Source organism: Tenrec ecaudatus, chromosome 4, assembly GCF_050624435.1.
Source record: "Tenrec ecaudatus isolate mTenEca1 chromosome 4, mTenEca1.hap1, whole genome shotgun sequence".
Taxonomy (NCBI): domain Eukaryota; kingdom Metazoa; phylum Chordata; class Mammalia; order Afrosoricida; family Tenrecidae; genus Tenrec; species Tenrec ecaudatus.
The window spans coordinates 98,401,245-98,417,077 of record NC_134533.1 but is presented as its reverse complement, the minus strand read 5'-3'; the positions used below and the strand labels follow the sequence as shown (position 1 = coordinate 98,417,077).

The following is a 15,833-nucleotide window of genomic DNA, read 5'->3' as shown; positions in this document are numbered from 1 at the left end:
TCATTATTTCTTTTCCTTTCTGGTTATCTGTTCCCCATTTTCATTTATGAACACTGAGGCAAGTAATTGAATTAAAAGGGCACAGTCAAGACATTTTTTCTTGCATGTCAAAAATATATTTTATATTTATCCTTTTAAGCATGGTTATAAAATCTAGTTTATATTTATTTCCATCTAACAAAGCACACAGTCATTACTGACATGTTACAAAATTGCTTGTGTGTGTATTGTGGGGGTTAAGCATGATCAAGCTAAAGTGAAGGATTTATTTCAAATCCTTTTTAAGGCATCTAAAGATTCCTAATATATCCACGGTAACTAAGCCAATCAAATTGTAGGCTTTGTGCAACTTGACTGACTCCCTGTTCGATATAAACTTAGTTTTCTTTCCTCAAATTTACTCTCTTCTTTCAAGAAAACGTTAGTCCTTCTGGTTCTCGTTCTATTTTTTTCACACTAACTCAAATAGCATGTATTTTGTTTATTTCAGTACAAAGAGGCAATATGATATTAAATGGTTTACTGTAAACTAAACAATTAACCAGTTGCCATTGAATTGACTCTAACTCCTAACAATCCCATGGGTCCCAGAAGATTTTCAAAGAATGATTTTTGTGCCAGTCGAGATCACCAGGCCTTTGTGCGAGGCACGTCAAAGTGATCTTTAACTTCTAACCTTTCAGTTAGCAGGTGAACAAGTTAGTTGCTTCCACAACTCAGGAAATCTTGCTTAATAGGCCCAGAGTTTTAAATTTTTAAACAGGAGTCCTACTAGTGTAGTGGTGATGTGTTGGACAGTGATCAGCAGGGCAGGCAGTTCGAAACCACCAGCAGCTCCTCGGAAATAAAAACTTTCTACTCCCATAAACAGTTACAGTCTCGGAAACCCACATGGGTCACTATGAGTCAGCATGGACTGACTGGTAGTAAGTTTGGTTGAAAATAGGTATTTTGGAAAGACAAGCATTTCTCTAATGCAATTCGTCATAATTTCCTCAACTTTTAATTTGCCTTCCTCATAGATACTTTTCAGAAAATGGTTTACAACCTCTAACACAAAGATAACAAACTTTACCCAAGTGGTTTCATTTCCTAGAATCCATTGAGAAGTGTCAAGTTCTGCTTTAGTATGATTCTTTGAGAGGAAAATTCAAGATAAATACATCTTTCCATGATTTCTAATAACTAAGAGCACACACACACACACACACACACACACACACACACACACACACTGCAATCGAGTCAATGCAAACTCACAGAAACCCCACTAGACCAGATAGAACTGACCCTGTTTTCAAGACTCGCATTGGTGACTGGAGCCGCTGGAGGATTCGGACTTCAGCCTTCAGGTTAGCAGCCCAGTGAGTAACCACTACGCCTCCAGAGCTCTTGCAATAAATGACGAGCATCCTTGCACAGGATGCTCAAACCCCATCACCTTTGTATTCTGCCAAACAGCTTTTGGTTTGTTTCCTTGCTTGCTTTTTGTTTCAAATAAAATAAGATTTAAAAGACCTTTTAAAAAGCAACAAAAATGCCTCATTTGATTATCTTTTCAACCCTCTGCATCGAATTATGGAGGAATAAAATTGCTAAGGGTTAATAGTCAGTGGTGAAGGAAGGTCAGTGTAAAGCCAGGTCAAGCATGGAGCACAGACAGATAAGATAGACCACGCCGAAAAACCAAACATTGGCTTTGGGTACCTTCTGAATAGCTAAACTCAAGTTCCAGGGGCACCCATCTTGTGGTCCATTTTGATGAGCTTAGCTTTATTCTTAAGCTTGTTTTATACCCCAAACTTCTATTTCATTTTTTGTCCCACTTCTTTTCAAACTTTTTGTGTCTCCTACTCTAATGTAGAAGGAGCCCTGGTGGCATAGTGGTTATGCATCGGGGGTGTGATCCACAAGGTCAGCAGTTCGAAACCCCCAGCCTCTCTTTGGAGAAGGGCTTTCTACTCCTGTAAAGAGTACGGTCTTGGAAACTCACAGGGGCAGGTCTACTCTGTCCTATAGGGTCGCTGTGAGTCAGCATCGACTCGACGGCAGTGAGTACTTTAATAGATGATCTCTTCCAGTTGTGCATCCTTTACGGTTATCTCGTATTGGAAGAACCTTGCTGCTAGATGCCAACTCATAGTGATCTTATGTAAAATAGGGTGAAGCACTGCTCAGGCTTGTGCCAGCCTCAGAACCACTGCTGTGGTTGAGCCCACTGTTGAAAGCTGGCTATAAATAACTTTTCTGTGGATTTCACTACTCACAATCATAGCTGCCAATCTAGGTTTTCTTTGCAACAGGCCAAAAAGAGAAGATGAATTTAAATAAATTATTTTACAATTTATGCTACTAGCTTTACCCATGAGGAAGATGTCAAATCTGCAATATATTTTCATTTTCTCTAATGCATAAATAAAACAAACCATGTGGAAAATATTGTAGAATTAAAATTATGTATGCTGTACCCTATGGACAAATTAATATTAATCTTTTCATTGTATTAAAAAGCTAAGGGTAATAGGCAAAATTATTCAGAAAATTAAACCTACTATCTCCCATGTTTTAACTTTGTTCTCACTTGAACATTCTCTTCAAAAATAATGAAAAAATTAATACTATTCAACCAATGTATTGAGAAGTATGATTTTTTAGAAAAAAGAGAATATGCTTTTATAAATCATTTCCTTATAAAAGTGTGCTTTTTATAAGTTATTTTACTAGCAGACTTTCACAAAGTAATGTTGAATTGCTTCTATAATACATCCAGCTAGATAAATCCATGGCTGAGGACCCTAGATCAATGTCTTTTATCTTGGAGGATGTATATCTATGCTCTAAGTACCAAGAACCAAGGAATTGAACTATACGGTATATCCCATGTCTAATTTGCATGATATTTGAAAGCCACATAGACAAATAATGCTTCTAGGAACAGAGAGCTTTGCCTATATTCTTTCCCTTGTAGCATCTAGCCTCCAAATAGGACTATTTTTTTCCAGAAGATATTCTGTTTTTAAGGTAAAGACACTTATTTTAGCTTTAAGAATTTACACGTGTTTGTACTTAAAAATTGTGTTTTGCAAAGTGTAACATAGTAGTGGCGGGCATGAACTCTGGAACCAAATGCCTGGGTTCAAATCCCAGCCCTAACACTTAAGAGCTGTGTGATCCTGGACTATTTCTTAGCCTCATGGCCTCAGTTTCCACATCTTCAAAACAAGCATTTTTCCACTAGCCTTTTCAGATTGTTGTAAAGAATGACAATAAACCGACAAGCTAACTGCCATGCAGTCAGTGCCAACTCGGAGACCCCTTGTGAGTGCCTAGTACTGCAATTGCTAATGGGAGGCAAACGCTCAGCTCAATCTTCTCCCCATGGAGCTGCAGGAATTGACTCAACGGCAATGGTTTTGGTTGCTGCCTTTTGGTTTTCCGCACAGGCTAAGATTCATTCTTTTCCGACTGAAATGATTGAAGCCTGTACAATAGCTTTAGTTTCCCTGTATTTTGTATGGAGGGAATGATTTTCAGATGATGTAGGTAATTTCTTCCTATTCTCTTAGCTAATGAGATTTAAAAAAAAAATGGACCAGAACCTTAAAAGGTCCGGCATTAAATTCAGTGTCATTCCGGGCCATTGTCCCAATACTTGGGGAGCTGCCCTGGCCCTAGTTGACAGTTGTCTTCCTGGTACTCATGACTTTTTCTCTTTTCACGGTATCACCAAGATAGCAGCATCAGTCACGCCTGAATCATAGCTATGGAGATTCAATAAACATGAGGACAACAAGCAAGGGCATGGTCTACAAGAATCGAGACACTGCAAGATAGGCCCAGTTTAATATTTGTATTCCTGCTTCTGTACTACATCCTTTCCACTATGCTTTTTATAAATAATGCTGATACTGCTCTGAGTGATACCATCAATAATGGCGATTGTAAGAAATCAAATGGCATTTAATAGGAACCTTAAGTATTTATTAACAAGGGCATCAGTATATGTGACTGGAATTTTAGGACTGCCTAAAGAGTTATAGTTTTATCATCAGCCACACGAGTGTGCATAATTATTTTAGGAGAATAATAGAGAGCATACAGATGTTTGTTCTTGCGTGTGTGTGTGTTGTTGAAGTGTACAAAACAAAGCTGATTTTCTTATGGCAGATGGGGAAGATAATGCGTGGTCCATTCATGAAGTTTGTAGCACACGCCTCCTCCTTCACCATTTTTCTGGGACTGCTAGTCATGAATGCAGCCGACAGATTTGAAGGCACCAAACTCCTTCCTAATGAAACCAGCACAGATAATGCAAAACAGCTGTTTAGGATGAAAACATCCTGCTTCTCGTGGATGGAGATGCTCATTATCTCCTGGGTAATAGGTAAAGACTGATTTTCTGTCGTCGTTTCTTTTTGCAGCCTTAGCAGTTGGACTGAATGGCACTGATTCCTTCACGCGCCAGTGTGACAAATGTCTGCAGCATGGCACAGTGCACCCACATCAGGATTTCCTGTGCGCTGGTAAAAGCCATTGGCTGGCCTTGTTGTCAGTGTCACGGTGTTCTCACAGTGCAAATGCTTCTTGCGTTGCCAAGAATGACCCAGGAAGAACAGCAACGGCATAGCATGCCTCAGTCTCACTAGTGACAAAGACAGACAAACAAACAAACACCCTTGTCATGTATGTGTTGGAAGTCTTCAAGCTTATAACAGCCACATGGTTTTATATTAAGGTCGAATACCAATTAAAGCGAATAGTCACTCACTTTATTGAACTGGGAATTACTTGAAATATTTTATATATATCAAATCATGTCATGTATCTGTACTTCAGTTTCCTAATCCATAACATCTACTTCCTAAGATTTATGTGATAATTAGGTAACTTGCTTTAAATTTACCAAGTGATACGTGAAAGAGAAAGAGCCTCTGGGTGACACAAATGGTTAAGGGCCCCACTAAGTAACCCAAAGTTAACAATTTGATACCCACCTAAAGGTGCCTCTGGAGCTAGACCTGGCACTCTGACTCTGTAAGGTCTCCAACCCAACTAAACCCACCGCTACCCACTCCCCATGACTGGAGGGTAGAGTCAAACTGCCCGAGGCTTCGGAGACTACAGGGACAGACAGCCTTCTGCTTATTCCTCAGAGCAGCGTGTTGGGGTCACAGCCCCACCCGTAACCCGCTGCTCCGCCAGCACTTCTTTCGGACAGGTCCACACCTAGTGGCGCATTTCTGCTCTGCCCACCGTGGGGGTCTCCTCGAGAGGACTTGAGTCCACGGCAACCCGCAATATAACAAAGTGAAAGAGGGAATTCGGCCGTCAGCTGCTATCCGCGGTGTCCTTAGAACCCACCGTTCTCTGCCTTGTCACTAAGCTGAACATCAGTGAAGAGGGTGCTACCCAAGCACTCAAGGACGAGCAAGAGTAGCCACGGGGTCTGGTGGCACAGCGGTTAAAGTACTCGGCCGCTAGGCGAACGTCTGGTTGACCCCACAAGCCACTCCGTGAGAGAAACAGCAGAGTCTGCTTCCGTAAAGATTCAGAACAAAAAAGCGTCCGGTGACATCGTGTAGATTCGGATGTACGAAGACCCTACCTGGGCTTTCTCAGGCTTTGTAAATCTGTATGCGGACAGACAGCCTGGTCTTTCTCCCACTGTGTGTGATCGTGGCTTTGACCGACTGACTTTGCCGTTAGCCGTCACCAGGACCCCTTTCATAAAGATTACAGGCTTCAGAATTGTACGGGGTAATTCCTACTCTGTCCTATAGGGTTCGCTGTGAGTCAGAATCAACTTGATGGTAGTAGGTTAGACTCAGTAGCTAATAAATTATTTTATTAAGTCATAAGAAGGCGACAAGAGGTGAATGAGACACAGCCCTTGTGAAGTTAAATTTAGAAGGATACGTCATTAAGTAAATTAGTAATTAAAATGCAATATGACAAATCACATAACAGGTTCTGTTAGGGTATTACGAGAACTCCCACGTCGGACATTTCATTCTGAGTGAGATGCAGTGTAGGCTAGGCAGCGGCAGGCGTGGCTGAAGACAAGGTGAGGCCCTGAAGACCAGGAAAAGCTACTGAGATGGGCTGCTTGGGAGAATAAGGACACTAGCATGCACGTCCAGGTGTGGAACACCTGGCGTCCTTGCAGTTGGGCATCGCTGGAGGGCAGGTGCTTTGTGGGTGTGGGTGGTGAGCGATAAGGGTAAGGAGATGGCGTGTGGACAATTTCAAGGCGTTGAAATGTGCTTAGATCTCATTTTATAAACATCGCCATGATTGTGAGGTAGAGAGAGGGTTGCTTAGAGAGGTAAGTCGAGAGACGGTGGCAGTATCCTCCTGGGGAAGATGAGTACCTGAACTCCAGAAGCGACTGGGGACCTAATGAAAAATAAACTCCCAGGAGCCTGGTGCCTTGTTGCACGTGAAAGGTGGAGGAAGGGGAAGGACGGCATGGATGCTGGGTTGGATCACTAGCCGGATGACAGCATTTTTCTAAGGTGGAGACTAGAGGATCAGAGTCGATCTGAAACGGGAGGAACAAATGGCTGGTAATGATATTTGGGGTGTGATTGTCTTTGAACGACTATGGGATGCAGAATACATCAAATCAGCATTCAATAAACACCATATAACCATACTTCCTCCATTGAGCTTTTCCTAAAGGGTGCATTTAAGGCCTCGAACTGATTCAGTCGTGGCTGACGAAGTGACCCTGCAGCAGACTCCAGTTGTTTCCGTTGAGGAGCTCCCGACAGAGAGCAGAATGGGAAAGCGTATGGGTCAAAGCAGGAATGGGAGATCAGAAGAGGAGGCATGAGCCCTTCCAGGAGCCTGATGCAGGATGGCCCCGGGCCTCTTGCATGGCCTGTGGAGAGCAACACATTCAAAGCAGTGCAGTCAGCTGATGTCTTTGAGAGGAAGTTGCTGTTTGGAACGCTTCTCAAACTCCACTGGGCAGGGGCTCTGGTTTCTAAGAGGGTGATTACGTTTCTAGGCCGTAAGCCCATACGTCTTCCTGTTTCAGCTAACATTACAATTCACCCAAAGTTGAAAAACTTTGCATCTACTCTGGTCTTGCAGCCTCTGCCATGATTGAACCAGGAAGAACTAGTGCGAAGCCCTGATTTATTTATATCAGTTTAAAATAAAATGCTTACTTCCTACTGAATGCATATTAGACAAGATAGGACTCTTTTATTATATTTTTAAGATTTTAAGAGACAGGACTTTTTATTCACAAGGTGAAACTAAAAAAGTAAAATTTGTATGCAGGGCTGACATATCCTTACCACCCACTTCATTCTCCATCAAAATGTACTGTTCTTATTGTGGTATAATTTTACATACAAACATTTGAAGTCTTCCCTTTCTAACCTAAAAACCTACGCTGGAAAGATTACACTAACCTTGGATTTCAGGAGGGAACATATTTCCTGTGGAGCTCTTGATCTGCTCACGTTTGCATTTGACCTTACAGATCTGACCTCGGTGGTGATCTAATGGGGAAACTGTGATTTAACTCAAAACAGATGGCTGATGCCTTTATAACATAGGTTAGATGCCTGATTCCAGAGTGACATTGGCAGTTTGTTTTCTGTTTCTTTTTAAGAAAATACTTTTTCATTTTTGAAATAATTCTTGAAAAGAGAGATGTTGTCCTGTTTGGAACAATTAACAAGAAGTGGTCAGATGTTCTTGTTACTGTGGTCAGATGTTGGGTATGTTACCTTGGTTTCAGGAAACAGACTCCCACATTGGCCGCAGAAAGCAAATCTATCTATCTTTTAGTTGAGTGATGGAACTGATAGTCACAGAGATCTTGAAAAGGCAGAAGAGTGAGTCCAAATGAAGATGAGGTGGCGTGACAGGGACATGAACACACTTGTTTGTGGGAAGCCACTCCGTGTGAAAGGGTTCTGGTGAGCACTGTTCACCGAATGCCAAATATGAGAGCAAACACAATCCTGGGTGGACTCTCCATCCAGGGCTATAGGCCACCTGCTGTCCTTGACTCTGCCCGCATTTGAACATGGCTCTGGGTGCTATGTGCTAAATAGATACCCGGGAGAATAAGACACCTCTTAAAGAGAGCGACCAGCAGAGGGTGCAGTCCCTTCCCAGAGAAGCATGTGAAGGGCCTGGGGAAGCTTTGCTTGGCCTCAGAGGTCAAGTGGGAGCCAAGTATTCCGAAGCTTGAGGCTCATTTATTTAGAGGGTCCTCTAGAGAAATCAAGGGCCAAATTGGGCCCAAGAAGGAGCTCTTACAACGAAGTCTCCCAAGTTTAAATTTCTTTAGCCTCAACCTAAACCAGCATCTGCTGGAGAAGAAGAAATAGATTTAATGAGCACACAGGTGGAGGTTGTGTGTGTTTCAAGAAATGTAAAAGCAGAGATCAGACGTTCTATATTGCTCCTAAGGGTAGAAATAGGACCATCAGATCCACATGGGCGATTGGGTGCTGAGATCCACGAGGAGACTGCAACAATGGGCTGAGCCGACTGTCGAAGTAAAATCACCTCATTGTTAGAGTTACTCAGGCAGAGGCGCCCTGCAAGCACACAAGTAGGGCCAGCTGGGGGATTTCAAACTATGCACAGCAATGTGCTGAGATTCTCAGGGGAGAAGATAGGAATTCTTTCTTCAGGCAGAATAGGTCGCTGTGTTTGTTTTATTTTTAAGACTTTGGTAAGGTATTATTTGTGCCAAGAATTCTACTTCTGAAAGACAGAAAGAAAAAAGAATCAATTAAAGGTCTCATTAATCCACAACGGAGCTCTGGCGGTGTAGACGGTTAAACATCAGTTGCTAACTTCAAGGTTAGTGATTCAGACACACCAGCCACCTTTTTAATGGCGAGGTTGTCTACTCACATCAAGATTCGTAGTCTTAGAAACTCCACGGAGTGGTTCTGCTCTGCCTCAGGGTCTCTCTGAGTCAAACTCGCTCCCTCATCCTGGGTTCAGTCCCCGTGTTCCCGTTGTGGTGATGTTTCCTTCCCTTCCTGTGGAGTGAGTGGCAGGAACACAGGTGGCACCAAACCCAAACTGCCTTCAGTCTTTTCATACGTTCTCGTGGGCTCAGTGGGTGTGTAGTGGCGGTGATATGTGTGTGTGTGTGCACTCACACAGACTTTCCTCTGTTAACTTTGATCCACTCAAACACACACACACACACACACACACACACAAACCGAGTTCTCTCTAAACTTAAAGTAGCTCAAGATAAGCCATGAACAGTCTTAAAAGTACATCCTCTGTGCTTCACTGTGTTCTCTTTATGAGAAACCCAAGCCATACCCACTGCCATCGAATTGGTGGAAAAGCACAGTAATCCTTTAGGGCAGAGTAGAACTGCCCCTGTGGGTTTCTGACACTGTAAATCTTTCTGGAAGCAGAAAGAATTGTCTTTCTCCCTCAACATGGCTGATGGAGTTGAACTGTTGACCTTGTATAGCACACTATGCCACAAATATGCAAACCAAACCAAAGCAAAACATCTTACTGCCATCAAGTCAATTCTAACTCCTAGCTACCTGGTAGGGCAGCGTAGAGCAGCCCCTCCGGGTATCTGAGGCTGCGGAAAGCCTGTCTTCCTGAAGACCGTGGTGCTGGACAGTGGTAACTATTGGCATAGCTCACTATGCCACCAGGGCTCCTCGTGTAATTAAAGCAAATTGTAAACTTGACAAACAGGAGCCCCCAGCATTGTCTTCAGTTCTACAAGATTCCACAGTCAATCAAATGGAAGTCAATTCCATAGCAGAGGTTCCTGACAAAAGTGGTGAGGATGTACAGTTAGTGTGGGGAGGAGAGAAGACTCCTTTCATTTCAAACCCAAACCAAACCCACTGCCATCACGTCTACTCTGACTCTTAGCGACGCTATAAAGCATATTAGAACTGGCCTCTGTGTGTCTGAGGCTGTGTATCTTCCGATTCACAGAAAGCCTCATCTTTCTCCCATGAAGCAGCAATGGGCATGAACTTGAACTTAGAAGATCAATGTGTAACTGACTATGCCACCAAACACTAAAAAATCCACAGCCATCAAGTCTACTCAAATTAATAGCCACCCAAACCCAAACCAAAACAACTCCCAGCCATCGGTCTGATGCCAACTCATAGCAACAAGGTAGAACTGCCCCTCTGGGTTTCTGAGGTTGTAACTTCTTATGGGAAGAGAAGGTCTTGTCTTTCTTCATAATTTTGGCTTACAACTATGAAATACGTGGGGGTACCCCTCAAAAACTGAAATAAAGCTCTGCTGGGCAGAGTTTTTGTAATATACATTTTTCCCTCTAGGCAAGCACTGAGCAACTTGCTCTGAGTTAGTGCACTCAGTTGCTTCGCCTGGGAAGTTCACTCTGGTCACAGTAAATTTTTTCATAAAAGCAGTTTCGCTTGAACCTCATGTTTACTGATGGTCAATTGAAGAGAACAGCATGCGGCTGTGAATTTTTGTTTCCTGTTCAGGAAAAATACCGCAGAAGCTGTTGTGATGTTGAACACAGCTTAAAAGGACAGCGTTATGGGAGAAAAACTCAAGTGTGAGAGTGGTTTTGTCATTTCACAAGAGGTGAAACACCGATTGATGACAAATCTTGTTCTGGACGTCTGTCAACTTCAGGAACGGATGAAAATGTTGACTTGTAGTGAAACTGAAGTTCCTTTAACTAGGTTAGACTGTTAATCAAGCTTTCTGTTTAGATCAGCGGTTCTCAGCCTGTGGGCTACCAACTCTTTGGGGGTCAAACGACCCATTCACAGGGGTCGCCCAATTCATGATTCATAACAGTAGCAAAATTATAGTGATGAAGTAGCAATGAAAATAATTTTATGGCTGGGGGTCACCACAACATGAGGAACTGTATTAAAGGGTCATGGCATTAGGAAGGTTGAGAACCACTGATTTAGAGTTTCTGAAAAGATTTTGGAACAGTGTGCGACCAAAAAGACCTGATTTGTGGCAGGTAGGGGACTGTTTTTGCCACCAGGACAACGCACCTGTTCACACAGCCATCTCAGTACCTTTGTTTTTGGCAAAAACCCAGCATGCCTCTTTTGCCACATGCACCTGCCCTCAATTTTTGCGACCTCTTTTTTGCTTCCATAAATAAAGAGGGGCATGAAAGGACAGCAATTTGAAAAACATCGAAGAGGTGAAGAAAAAAGTGAGGGAGGTGCTGTCAGCCATCCAAACAGATGAATTTGTAAAAAGTGTTTCCAAGAATGGAATCACAGACTTGACAAGTATATTAAGTGTAACAAAGAGTACTTTGAAGGTGATCAGGTTGTTTTGTAAAAATACTTAAATACATGTAAGCTTTGAAAAAAATCCATTTGGGGGGGGGTACCTCCACACCATACTTCTTGATTGAGGTAGGCCTGATTAGTTGTTGAAGTTTGGATTGTATTTTTCTAGCTGTCCCTAGGGGGTACACCAAGACACAGTGGCAGAGCTTGGTGTGTCTGAAAGATATTAAGGATAAAGCAATTTCTTTCTAATTAAGAATCCTTTCTAAATTAAGAAAGAGAAGAAATATCAATTATAAAATATGTAAAATAGTAAATATTCAGCAACTTGTCCCACATTCTAGATAATATATAATTTAGATAAAATATAATTTATGCGATGCACTTTAATTTACTGAGGCTCATAACTCTGTGAAGTGGGTACAGTCAGTATCATCCCCACTTTGTAAAACACTTTGATAAAGCTAGTCAGTGAAGGAATCAGATCTCAAATCTACAGTAAACAGATGCTTTCAAGCACTACATTAAATGTTTGAAAGAATGTGACATACTATTAATAATTATATAGCCCAGAGACCACTACTACTAATAGGAGGGTAGGTAAAAATATTGTTACCATGGTTCCAGGTGATACAGGCACTGATATATTCAGGACAACACATGTTGAACCGTGGTTCTGCAGTAGGTTGGTGACTACAGAAATATTCTCTCAGGAATACCTGTCTTACTCTCATTTGGGTGCACCTGAAACCTTTTATAGGAGTGCCATGAAGGAAAAAACGGTTTTGAAATCAGGTCTAAGAATTTTAAACGCAACTCAAGTAGACATGCTTTCAATTAATTGAAGATTTTCAATAAGTTTAAGGACTGCTGTTCCACATTATTTTAAAAAACAAAACATAGATCTATTTCCCCATGATCATATATAAATATATTTACATATGTGTATGCCTGTATTTGGACCTCTATAAATGCCCTTTGCCTCCTAGTTCTTTCCTCTATTTCCTTTTAGTTTCCTCTTGTCCCACTATCAAGCTCGGCCTTCATTTGGGTTTCAGTAATTTCCCTCTCTTACATTGCCCTTGATCAAGCCCTACCAGGTCTCCTACACCCTCCTTGCCATGATTTTGGATCAATTGTTGTTCCCTTGTCCCTGGGTTTGTTAACACCACCTCCTATCTCCTGTCCCCCTCTTTTCCCATCTCTCCCCTGAAAGTTGGTCCTGTTGTTTTCTCCTCCAGATTGTTTATCCTGCTGATCTTATCTATGTAGACCAGAGATAATAATATGCACAAAAAACAAGAGAGCAAAACAAAGCAACAAAAGAAAAGAAAACAACAAAAAACCAATAACAAAAAAGAAGAAAGCCTGTAATTATTTAAGGTCTGTTTGCTGACCTTTATGAGGGCTTTTTGGTCGAGTCTGATAGGGTGCCATGCCCTAGCCCCAAAGACTACTTTTGGTATTACTTGAGACTTTGTTGCTTTGCTCCCCTTGCTGTTTTGTTGCATGCCCTTAGTGTTTTACCTCAGTATGGTGGGGTTAGATCAGGTGCAATTCCCACACCGTGTCTCCAGTGTTGTCCCCCTGTAGGGCTATGGGTCAGTGAGGGATGTCATGCCTCATAGTGGGGCCAACCCTATAGTCCTCTGTGCATTGGCTGCTCTGAGCAGGGATATCATCCTAAAAGCTTGGTGGGCCAGGATGTGCTCCACTCTCTCTTCCTCCCCCTTCATTTTCTCCTGTGTGCTCTGATCAGACATGTCCCTCTCCCTGATCTGTAACTTCAGTCCTGTCCTAAGAAATAAATTCTGGGAGGTGAGGGGACTGTCCACATAGTTGGGATTGGGGCCAGCTCCTCAGACCTCTCTATTGGTTCCCTGCTTTATGCCAGTATGTTGCATTCACGTCTTGGAGCACCAGGTTTAAGTCTAGCCCCTCTTTCCCTGTGGAGATATAAACAATACCCTCTCCTTGGGTGGGTTAGTGCCCTGTTCCCCGATACCCATGTCTTTTAAAAAGCTTTTTTCTGTTGGGAAATAGATCTATGTGCATGTACTTATGGTTTAGTATTAAGGTAGCAGATGGACGTTAGTCCTCTTACTCAAGCACTCCCTCAATGTAAGAATACTTTGTTCTATTAACTGGCATTCCATGATGCTCACCTTCCTGACACAATCACTGAAGACAAAGCGGGTATATAACCAAATGCGGTGAAGAAAGCTGATGGTGCTCGACTATATAGAGGCCGGGGTCTTAAAGGCTTGAAGATAAACAAGCAGCCATCTAGCTCAGAAGCAACAAAGGCCACATGGAAGAAGCACATCAGCCTGTGTGATCAATCATGAGGTGTTGATGGGATCAGGTATAAGGCATCAAACAACAAAAAAATCATATTTTTGTCAATGAAGAGGAGTGCGCAGTTGAGACCCAAAGTCCATCAGTAGGCAACTGGAAGGGTCTCGGGGAGGAGACGAGCCAGTCAGGGTTCAGAATAGCACTGATGAAACATACAGCCTTCCTCTAGTTCTTTAATGCTTCCACCACCACTATCATGATCTTGATCCTACCTTAAAAATCTGGCTAGACAAGAGCTTGCACATTGGTACAGATAAGAACTGGAAACACAGGGAATCCTGGACAAATAAACCCCTCAGGACCAATAATTAGAGTTGTGATACCAGAAGGGGAAGAGGAAGGTGGGGTAGAAAGGGGTAACTGATCATAAGGATCTACATATGACCCTCTCCCTGGGAGTTGGACAATAGAAAAATGGGTGAAGGGATATGGCATACAGTATAAGACATGAGAAAATTAGAATAAGTTATAAATTATCAAGGGTTCGTGAGGGAGGGGTCTAGGGAAGGAGGGGGAAATGAAGAGCTGATTCCAAAGGCTCAAGTAGAAAGAAAATGTTTTGAGATTAATGATGGCAACAAATGTACAAATGTGCTTGACAAAATGGATAGATGTATGGATTGTGATAAGAGCTATATGAGCCCCCAATAATAAAACGATTTTAAAAAGAAAAAAATAAAGCAAAGCAAATGATTTTTAGATGAATCAAACATTCTAAGGTCACGAAGACTTCAAAGATAATTTGAGAGAGAGGACTGCCTATTTAAGAAACTGTAGCTAGAATCCAGAAAATAGTCATTGAAGACTGCAGAATTATCACTTATGTGATAGCTACTAAGTTGGGATCTCATATGCTTTTGCGTTTTATATTTCAAGTGAGCATTTTGCCCTCAGCAAGTTCAATGGGTACCAAAAGCATTGGGGGAGGACCACCTGTCTCAAAGAGCAGCTCTTTCTGTTGAGCAAAATAGATGGTAGTGACAATGAGTTCTTGGAACAGACCATACCTGGGAGGAGCCTCAGATTTATCAGTGCAATTCAGACAGCAAGGTCCAGTCAAAACAGTGGCTTCTGAGGGAATCTTTGGACCAGTCCAATTCAAGGCACAGATGTCAGCTCTGAAGGTTCTGGCAACTGTTTCAGGGATCCCAAGGTCATAATATTGACAGACTTTTTGAGGGGCAGAGGATGATCATGGGGTGGTTTAAGAAAATTGAAAACTGCATTGGTGATAAAAATGCCAGGAAAGTTTTACTATGATGTTTTACCCCCAGCATGATGATATACCTGTTCATTCTTGGAAGGTAGCGAGGGACGTCCTAAGAAAATTTCATTGGGAGCCCTTACTTCATCCATCCTCTATCTCGGAACTTTATCTTTCGAGGTATGCCCCAACTGCTGATCTGATGCGGTGCACATCGGAGAACACACAATTCTCTGGGGAAGGGTCAGAAGATGGAAATCCTGCCTTGAGAACTGTGTAGACCTAGATGGGGGATATGATAAGAAACAATCGTTCCACCATTTAATATTTTTGTTTAGTGGAGTTTTTTATGATCTTTCAGGAATACTTATTGACTTGCCTTTGCGTGTCCCTGTAATTCCTTCTATTATTTTACTTTACTTACTTATTGCGAACATGGGGCCATAGAAGAAATCACATGTATTTATTTACTACCTAAAACAAGGTTACAGTTTTGTTTTTGTTTTTTAGCATATATCAATTCAGGCTTTCTGAGAAGCAGACGGGATTATCCATATAAGAATTTTATTAAGGGGAATGCTTATGGGGGGAAAAACAGAGATAGAATCATGTAAGACTGTGAAAGTATCAGACTGAGAAGCAGGTCTGACCCCAAGCAGAGAGAGCAAGTTTAGGTAGAAGCATCTAAGATTTCCATGCAGTGTATGCAATGTTCTACAGCGACATCAGGAAGTTCTCAAGCCAAACTCAGCCAGCAGAGGAGCAGTGTCTCTGAGGAATGGGTGAGCTCAGGCAGTGGCCAGGAGCAGCCTGGGAGAAGCATCGCTCTTGGTCAAGAGCAGCAGTGGTTTTTCAGAGTTCAGTAACTGAGACTCATGGTCAATGGAAATTCTTGTCACTGGAGGTCTGCGAGACATGCTCTCATGGCCATTACACCATGATCAATTATACAGAATCTTCTTTAAGGTCTCATCATACTCCATTTGTAGAACTCCTATGAA

At 42.2% G+C, this 15,833-nt stretch overlaps 1 protein-coding gene across 1 annotated transcript in view; it reads left to right on the top strand.

The window, feature by feature from the left end:
- The window catches only part of TRPC6 (transient receptor potential cation channel subfamily C member 6), a 72,051-nt gene that overhangs the window by 27,559 nt on the left and 28,659 nt on the right, over positions 1-15,833 (top strand). Inside the window, exon 4 of the mRNA XM_075548724.1 lies at positions 4,168-4,384. Within this exon, the coding sequence (XP_075404839.1) occupies positions 4,168-4,384 (217 nt within the window). The remainder of the gene's footprint in view (positions 1-4,167; positions 4,385-15,833) is intronic.